The 10433-nt window shown below is 34.6% G+C and overlaps 1 protein-coding gene across 1 annotated transcript in view; it reads right to left on the bottom strand.

The window, feature by feature from the left end:
• Nucleotides 1-9540, bottom strand: part of LOC149798455 (uncharacterized) — a 63872-nt gene extending 54332 nt beyond the window's left edge. The window contains exon 1 of the mRNA XM_089960874.1: nt 9400-9540. Within this exon, the coding sequence (XP_089817000.1) occupies nt 9400-9460 (61 nt within the window). The 5' untranslated portion in view covers nt 9461-9540. The remainder of the gene's footprint in view (nt 1-9399) is intronic.
• Between the last annotated feature and the right edge of the window lie 893 nt (nt 9541-10433).

A 10433-nucleotide genomic window follows, 5' to 3' on the forward strand; every position in this document is an offset into this window, starting at 1 on the left:
TAGGATACCCAGGTAGACCCATTATTTCTACATATAACTCAATTACAAATAATATATCGCAATATATTGATCACATTTTACAACCACTGATGAAATCACTACCTTCATATGTCAAAGATACTTTTGATTCCATTACCAAATTGAAATCTTTACCGAAGCTAACTGAAAATTCATTCCTTTTTACACTTGATGTGGTTTCACTCTACACGAATATACCACACAATGATGGTATCGAAGCGTGTAAATATTATCTTGAAGAAAACGAATATACATATAAACTATCAAAAGAACATGTTTGTGATCTGATAAAACTTGTGCTCGAAAATAACCTTTTCAATTTGGTAATACAAAATATCTCCAAAAAATGGGAACAGCAATGGGAAGTCCTATGGCACCTGCTTATGCATCTTTATTTATGGGAAAATTAGAAAATGATTTTCTAAATAAATGCCTATTAAAACCAGATGTATGGTTAAGATTGTTAGACGATATCTTTATGATTTGGAGTTATTCATTAGAAGACCTTTATTATTTGATAGACAGTTTAAGCAAATTACATCCAGCAATAAATCAATGTCTCTAAAACTAAAGCATCATTTTTGAACGTAGATGTGAAAAATGAAAATAATGACATTACTACCATGGTTCATGTTAAAAACACGAATATGCATCAATATGTTGAATATTCTGCATGCCATCCTAAATCATGTAAAAATGGGATACCATATAGTCAAGGATAAAGATATAGAAGAATTATCTCGGATGACGCTGTTTTTAAATCATCTTTGACAGAGCTAGGTCAGCATTTTTTAAAATAGAAATTACCCTATTGACATCATTAATACTGCTTTCCAAAAGATATCTTCTCTTACACAACTTGAATCTTTACAATGTAAAATCAAAAGTAGAAATGAAGATACCATTCCTTTTGTTACTGAATATAATCCAAGTTTGCTTAATATAGGTAAGATTATCAATAAATATTGGGATTATTTAAACTTATCATGTAAAGCAAGTGTTAAATCGCTACACGAAAGCAAACCCACACTTGCTTATAAAAGAACTAAAAATGGTAAAGATTTTCTAACTAATTTTAAATTAGAAAAAAACATCATATAAAATAGGATCATCAACTGAATGTAATAGACCTAGATGTTCACACTGTTCATTTATTAATGAAAATACTTATTGCAATAGTAATAATACGAAATAAACTTTTAATATGCGTTGTGATACTAATTGTGCAACATCAAATGTTATTTATTTGATAACATGCAAAAAATGTGGCATTCAATATATTGGAAAACCCAGTCAACAAATATCTAATCGTATGAACCAACATAGATCAGATATAAAAAAAAAATTATATCGATCAATCATTTTCATCTCATGTTGCCGCACATTTTAACAAAATTTCCCCATACCTTGCAAGATTTCTCCTTCCAACCTATTGTTAAAGCTGATTCTGAAATGGAACGTCTGCTACGGGAAACCTATTTGATTCACCGTCTTAATACGTTATATCCATATGATCTAAATTCAAAAACACTATATGACTTTCATATTTTTTTTTTATGTTGTATGAATTATGTCCCCTGTTTACAATTAGATAATAATATTTTTATATTATTCCACTTTGCAGGAAAACTTAATTTGTAAAAGTGTAATCTAATATCATACAAATAAGTTTACTAATTCTTTAAAAATGTAAGTGCATTTCCAAATTAATTCTCACTATTATATGATTAATTATTTATAAAATACTTGATATTAACCATTATGCACACCATAATTTTTTATTATATAAATTGAGTTCTGATAATATATTTAAAGTTTGTCAAGAATATATCAAGATATATGTTTTTTACATTTATTTATTTTCTATATCTTTAATAAGTGTGCATTATACATAATACAAATGTTGATAAAACTGTTTATCTCTATTTAGTCATACATTATATCTATAACATTTCTTCCTTCCTTTGATCTGTCCAAAATCTGTCAAATCACCCTTAAAACATCGATAAATTATTGATTCATGAAATAATTGTGTCCATCCCAGCAGCTAACCATGTACAAGAATTCTTATACAATGAAATCTAGATTGGGAGAAACAAATGTAGGCTTTGGGATGAAACTATATATTATCGTGTATGTAGCATGGAATGAAAGAGAGATGGCGAAATTGTTGAACTTATATTTTCTACGGATTATACATGATGGATACAGTCTTACTTTTCGTCGAATTCTCATCATGAATCACATCCTCAAGGATAAAAAGAGGAAAGTGTTATAGATTAGGGAATCCATTAGTCATTGTTCACGGAAAAGAATTGCATCTATCCGATGTATATAAGAATGCAGTTGCTTCTGGTAAACATCAGTGGAACACCGACATAATTAGGTGGCATAGTCCTGCGAACGCAATTACTCTCGTAATTTGTTTTGATTACATACACACGTGTGTCATGAGAAAATGTTCACCTGTTTCGACGTTTTCATGTAGTTAACGTATGTTAATGTTATTTGAGATACAAAAAAAACTTAGAGATAACATAAATGTCAAATATCTCATCAGTTTTACCAGAAACATAGAGCGATTAGCTTACAACAGCACAATATTTGTTGAAAATAAATGGATTTAAAACAATGCATGATGACTATGTATATCAAGTCGCTATTTCTGAACTAACTATTAAATGATAAATTTAACTTCGATCTGAAATCATTTATACTTATCAAAGGTTTGAAACAAAAGCTTCAAATCGTAGAAATTAAAGGTACTAGTTGTAGATGGACGTTGTGTTGCTTTTTGAAGACACCAAAAGACAGCTCGTCGAGGTTAAGGTATTATTCGAATATATGTTTGTCATTTCCAATCGCTATCGTCAGAGACGTCGTAGACCCAACGGTGTACTTTTCAGTTCAAAAGGAAAATAATATTTAAGATACCTATAGCACAATCAGAATGCTCATAATTATCAGTAAGTTCTGGGAACAAAATGAAAAAGTGAGAAATACTAGATTAAAATATATGCTGAGTTAAAAGAAAGCCCAACCAAACAAATTACAGAAGGGTCTATGCTACTCATTCAGATCATCAGTGACAAGCAGACATGATTGACATGAAACGATGAATACATATACAAATACATCTTGATTAACGTATTTGCACAAAAGCATTATTGGTATTGTTCCCATGGCAGTTTCCCGTCGCGGTCCCAATACTCAACACTTCATTCTGCGATGCTGTGATCTCGCCGATATCTTATATCCCATGGCTGATAACGTTTCAAGCTTCCTTCTTTCCTTTAAAACGTATCCCGTTAAGTAAACTTATTATCATCAAAATATAACCCTCTTACTCTAATGACAGGTTTACTTACCGCTTCTAGGATATTTAATTAAGATAATCAGGGATAATTATCCATTGTTTAAGGCGTTGTCGTCTTTACGTGCCTTTACCCTACTACCGGCCTTACTACCGGTACGCGAAGATACACTCTGACTCAGATTTTGCACTATAATAGTTACGTATTCAGAATACACTGGTTGAGTCTATTGCTGTTTCCACTAACATCTCAGTGGGTCAAGCAGGTATTAGTTTTTTGAAGTTAAAATCCTTAGCGCAGTCATTCTGTAAAATAGACAAACCATCAAAAAAGTAAATGTAAATAAATGCCTAACTAGCGACTGGTTACAAAGATTAGTTGATGAGCTTGCATATACTGATTCAGATGGTGGGATTTCTCCAGTGAAAGAATTGTTTACGAGACATGAAAATGTTTCGACGTCTTATTCTGTCTCGTCATGTTGTAGCGCAGAAGAAGTGGTATTAGTTTGGTTAGATGTGTGATGAAAAGTTATAGGGGTGTTTAGACGACTAAAGAGTTTTTTCCACGTTGAAGTAACACACTTTTCACTGTGAACTTGAAACATATTTCTATCTTCCCCTAAAGCAGCTATGGCAGAATCCACTTTGAAAGAAATGACTCTGAGTAGCAGAATGGTTGTGCTTAACACTACGTTAAAGTCCAATAGATCGGAGTACACGTACATCAAATTCATTATTTCGTTCAATTCGATAGGGTAACTAAAATAAAAATATAATCGCCCGTTGCTGTTGATGTCTGTGAAATGCGTCACTATGTTTTTGGTTCTATCCAGAATAGCATTTTGCCATCAGAATAATTCAAAGTGATATGATGAGAAATGACATGAAACTCGATATGCATAAAGTGTTGGCTTTGTCCAGGGCTTTACCAAATTGATTGTTAAAAATAGCTGCATTCGTTTCGACAAATTGTTGGGCACTAATATAATAGCATGTATAAATTCTCATCGAATAGATGTTCAGTTAGGATTATCTTGCGATGGCGTGTTGGTGTCAGAATAACCAGAATCAATTTGTTTCCAAGTGTTCTTAAATTTGTTCGTTGATGATTTTGACGACAACATAATTCTGATTTCCAGACACGTTCTAAACTTGATCTTCGTCATATAATCGTATGGCTTGAGATAAATCGGTCGTAAAACAATGTATGGTATTGTTTAGTAGCACGTCCATAAAACTGTCACTCGGTAAAGTTAAATGAAATTGGTTATTTACAATTCGATAGTTCGAATTTCAGAGGAGTCAAAATATAATGATTTTCCATATCTTCCAGAAATAGGTTTCTCGGAACTGTTGTTGTTGATGAATGGTGACTGGTACTGCTAACAAGGCTACCGCTATTGTTAATTCCAGACCTGTATTTAAAGGAAGGATTGGAAAGAATATAACCAATACAACTACCAAGTAAAATTGTCCACAAATGTTAGTTTCCTTGTTGCAAATTTAAACTGACAATGACTGCTACAATAACAAGACAATGTGTGTATTCGGCACACGTTAGCCACCTCATCAACATATGTTACTTTTGCTATTCTTGAAAGGTGGAATTCGGATAAAATGGGTGGCTGTTGTGTTTAATGGCACTGTGGTAACTTCTTATCCTTTTTATAGTCAATACCTTGCGAAGTGGCAATGCAACAAGCAAAACAAGGAGGAAATCCTTTCCAACGCACTTTCACTTCTTTGAGTCTGGCTTTGGCTACTTTGCGTGTTATTCGATGAAGAATAGTTTCGATATCGTACACGTCTTCTTTTTGAGGTCATTATTTGTAACATAAGCGAGTATAAGTTCTCTTTAACATGTCATCGTTCACGTCTTCCAATTAGTATACAGTAGTATAGCGTCTTTGTACTATCCAGTGACACGAAGCGATTCGGTTGTTAGTTAGGTTTATAGCTTTTGTCAAGGGTGTGATTGTTTTTCCAACGCGAATACAATCTCCTGTCTTTAACATCTGTTCTTTCAATCGGGTAGTATGCTACGTTCCAAATAATCGATCAAACACTGTCATTTCGTTTTCGGGCGGCACTTCCGTTGGTGCACATCCGAGGCTATGATAGTACGATTTAGTAGTAATCTTTCACTAGATATGGGACCACGAAATAGATGTACTCGAGAGTGTGTTGATGAGTAAAATATTTCCACATACTTTCTTTCAAAGTTCTTAGTAAGCATTCCACGACAGTTGCCTTCGTGTCAGGATTATCGGTGGTGAAACATGATTTAATCTTTATTTAATTTTTTCTTCAACGCTTAGTTAAAAAAATGTGGTGCCTTTTTCTGTTTGCCGTCTTAGAGGGGACGACCACTTTATTTCAAAACCTGATTTAAAAATCGCAGAAACTGTGAACCTATTTTGGAAGTTAATTGAACGAGCTAAGCTGAGTTTTAAAACAAGTTCATGACACAAAACAAATATTTACGAAAACGAGTCTTGACTGCGAAATGAGAGACACCATCATAATCAAATTGCCATTGATAGATATTTTTGTTTGACTATGGAAAATTTTCGTCGAATGGATTTCTGTAACCTGTACGTCGATTGTGCTAGCAACAATCGTCGCACATCTGGTAAATGTACACTTTTATGTTCGGTTTTATCAACACGATACAAATTTTGATCTTCTTTTGTTACCACCATCATGTGTAGAATTGTAGTAAATGCTAGTTAAAAGTTTCTTCACGACTGATGGATGGTCGTCAAAAGTTCTGCACTTTTCACTGACACTACTTTTGAAATAGTGTGGTATTGCTTTTGATAAAACCAGAGGAACCACAAGAGTAGGAGCGATTGTTTTGAAGTTTTCCCATCTTCTTGGTGTATTGTTTTTCACGTGTGCCCTCCGTTCTTCATTTTCACCTTTTACTGAAGAAATGTCGACATCAAGTTTGTGACCCAAGCTTGTGGGTAATGGTAGTTGTCAGCGAAGAAACTGCAAATCTTACTTTGCATTAGAGCAGATAGAATTTGAGGCCTTTCTGGTGGGTCCTCTTCTTCTTTCATCTTTGTCGCCGCGACTACATTGGTGATTTGGGTTTCGTTTTTCATCATCGTCTTTAATCCTCTAAGAGCAGCTTTAACCGTCTTGTTTAAAAATATCTGGTGAAAGAGTTGAAGACGTTGTAATACTTATCTGTGCCATTCAAATATTCTAATTTGTGACAAATAGGTTTGATCCATCAACGATTGTAATGTTTTTGTAACTGTGACATGTCGGTGAAATTAGAATTCGGAGATAAATGAGGAATCCGTTGTTTGTACTAATGATGTAGATCCAGTCAATGGTTTATGGAAATAAAGTGAGATTTTGTCCTTTCAAAATATTCAAAGGTACAGTTGTAATGTCTTTCCATAAAAGGGTTTCTTTATTACTTGGTGTTTTCCTTATCAGTTTCCAAAAGCAACCCAACTGAAAATAATTCATTTTCTTGGCGTGGCTTTGGTACACTATCCAGGTTTCGCAAGCAAACAACATGGTCGGCAATACAATGGTTTTGTTGACCTTATGTTTCTTTGTAGCCAGATCACATCTACACTCCCACACATTTATGCATTTTTTGCAAAAGACCACACTTACTTCAGGAATTATATCACTGGTTTGAAGTGGACTTCGTCTCCTGGAGTAGTGACATGCAATTTCTTTGGCATTGTTAGCTACTTCTTATTTCTAAGTATTGACCCCAACCCTTTTTTCCGTCAAGCACATCGTTCCAGTCGTGAATCTGTTGGTCTAACAAAATAGCTATAAACACTTTGTGGTAATTAGCGAAGGTGGACGATGTTAGATGAATGCTTTTGGAAACGGAGCTACACTTTTCGTCACTCGTTTCAACTGTTTTAATACCATTTGTCTTGCGTGCATAGATAACGTTTGGGTAGTCATGATGACTTTGCAAGTACTGTTCATAAATACTGGTCAATGAACCTGCTGGGAAATGAAAACCGAGAAACGAATTCACTAACACGTACACCACAAGTCGTCTAAAATTCAATAAAATCGTAGGTTGTGGCAACAGTCGTGTTCAAAGGTTTTGTTAATCCTCCGAGTTCTGAATTCTGTCCCTGACGTGCTTAAGCGGAATGTGTTGCAACACTGAAGACCAAAGTCGTGGCATGGTAAGCAATATATTCACCTAGCGAATTGTGGCTATGGTAGTCTTACCCAAGAGTCAGTCTTCGTATATTGTGGAAATGGCAATAGTTTGAAAATCGAAAAATAATTTTGAGTTTGCCTTTCTTGTGAACCTTGACAAATGCTCTGTAAATGAGTTACATTTCATCCACAGGCAGATTCTGAAGGTGCTTTTCTAAATTAGTCATTCTCAGCAATTTCTCTTTTTCTGGGGGTGAAATATTTACACTTTTGCTAAATGGAATATGATGGCAACGAACAACGTACAAGTCCAGTTACTATCTCAACACACACCAGAAATCGAAAAAGGATTTCGTCTTGAAGCGATACTTCTTGTAAAAGTTGTGAGCATTCCTCTAAGCTTTAAGCCTTTTCCTGGACTTCGTCCCCAACTTTAATAATTACTGTTTTAATTTAGGGACTTAAAAATTTTCTTTCAGATTTTAATAAATTTTAGTATCTATTGTCATTTTTCTGGCAGTATTTACTAATATAATTCACTTAGGTACAGGACTATTTTTCGTTTGGTAATTCATTATTAATATACTTAATGCATAGCTCATTGATGTAATATGGAAAATATATTACGTATTTTCTTCTTTAAACAGTTCCATGTTCTTAAGAAAATATGTTGTATGTTTGAATTTTTTGTGTAATTTTATACTAAACGTGGAATGATCATTAGAAAATATAAATGTTTTTTCTTGGTTTTACTATAAATCTTTATGAAAAAAATATATATGTTGAGAATACGTCACCCTTGTCCCATCAGTTTGAATCCAGCAGATTCTGCGTACGTGATTTTGCATTCATGGTCAGCCTGAATTTGTATGTTAACAATTTGAGCATATATGATTCATGAGGGAATTTGTTATATATGAATTTAATTGAGGCTGTTTAAGTGATGCTAATGTCAGAATTATAATGAACATTACATTAAACTGAGGGGTCCCGGGTGGTCGAGTGGTCAAAAGCGCTCACCACTACAGATCACAGTTGTCCCACCTATGTCTCGACTGGGCAAATGTTCGTATGTGCGAAAGCTTGCCAGTAGCTTCCCATGGGTCGGTGGTTCTTCCCTTGGCTTTGCCGGGTTCTTCCTCCACAATTTATCCTGGCCGCTATGTATAGTATAAAGTGTGCTGAAAATTGTGTTAAACTCAACAATATTAGACTGATGTGATAGTCAAGTACGTTAGTTTTTCTACTTACTTGTAGTGACCTGTCTATCAAAAGTTATGGGTGTGAGTGAGTTTGGATTTTGACCGTAGCTTTAACAATTTTTGTCATATCGCTACGATGTCTGTAGTATAACAGTTTATAGTGATGTCTAGCACTGGGGCACCATTCCGCAGACACGTAGCATCATGTCACATTATAATGACACCAGGCCAACCAGTCCTAACACTAACCTCTTAATGCTGAGCCCCTAGCGAGGAAGTTGTTAGTACCATTATTATAAGTCTTTGGTATGAATCGGCCGGGGTTCAAACCCATGACATGCCACATCCGAGGGGGACGCGCTAACCGCTATACTACCTGAGAGGTTCCTCTTTCAAAAGTTTAAATACTGGTGTGATACAGGGACGTATTAGTGGCAGTTATGACAATAATAGTTTTTCATAAATGTGGTGAGTGCTGCGGTAAAATAAATTCATTTTCTTAGTGACAAACGTGTTTGTCCTTTTTACACCATCTCCATGTTAATCCTATGGACCAATTTAACATAGGATTATCGGTAACATACCAACATGAATCACGCAATTGATAGGGATTGTCCCTGAACGTCTCCGGATATGTACGTATCAGTTTTGGAAGCTACGTCAAGTTCAAACTCAATTATGTACAGTGAATACCGGTTGTGCACCTACCTTGCCCGACGCACATGCAGACGATGCCGACGACAGTAAGAAATAGCAATGTCCCCATCATACTTTACACTTTTGGCCTGCTCTTCAAAGTTTTCTTTAGTAAGCTTGCTGTACCCTAAATTTCTCTGTCGGGATAATTAAATTGACATGTATAGGATTTTTTTCCAACCAGGAAGTGCAAATATATAATACTCTTACCGGTAGTATCAGTTGTTCAATAGACTGTATGTAACTCACTATGAGTCTCTTCACTGTGTGTGATTATTTGTGGAGGCGTAAGGTACGCATTTATTGCACAACAAATCAAACATTTTATTCTAAAACTTTTACTTGTGCAAACTGTTATGTTTGCATCATTTTGGACTTCTTTACAAATGTGCAATTACATAAATAAACGAGTAGGTACTCATAAGTACATTCATTCATTCATTCAGCCCGACAAAGAGGCATTCAGCCTTACATATATACAGTCCAACAGTTGAATAGTAAGCAGTCATAGCGTTATCTAAGAAAAATCAATGCCTCGTGCAAAGGTATATGTATTTTAGATCGAATAGAATAATCAAGGTTAACAATGTTAAATGCAATTTATCAATACTTACCATCGCTACATATTTAACCTTACATGACTGGATTATCTTCATCTTGATACAATATTTTTATTGAGACTCAAGATCTCTCCATTTTAATGGAATGTTATATTTTGACTTGACATTGCGTTGACAATTATCGTTGGGATTGCTCTCACTCTCAGCATAACGCAAATGAATAAAAGATGTGTGTTAAATCTTTGAATTTTCCAAGTCATTTTGATATATTGTAAAACAAACCCAACAAGAATTGGTATATTCAGCATCCGCAGATTCCATCGTGACGCGCACTTATTCGCCAAAGAGAGTGAAAGCTCCTCCTGCATGAAATTGAATAATGGCGGTTCCATATAGCATTATACCCTGTCCCAATTTGACAAGTGAGGCAGCATAATAGTGTACAAGTATTTGTTAAGACCATAGTTAGTTTGCTGCACTTTTCAA

The sequence above is a fragment of the Sinohyriopsis cumingii genome, chromosome 6 (assembly GCF_028554795.1).
Source record: "Sinohyriopsis cumingii isolate HCF-2022 chromosome 6, ASM2855479v2, whole genome shotgun sequence".
NCBI classification, from domain to species: domain Eukaryota; kingdom Metazoa; phylum Mollusca; class Bivalvia; order Unionida; family Unionidae; genus Sinohyriopsis; species Sinohyriopsis cumingii.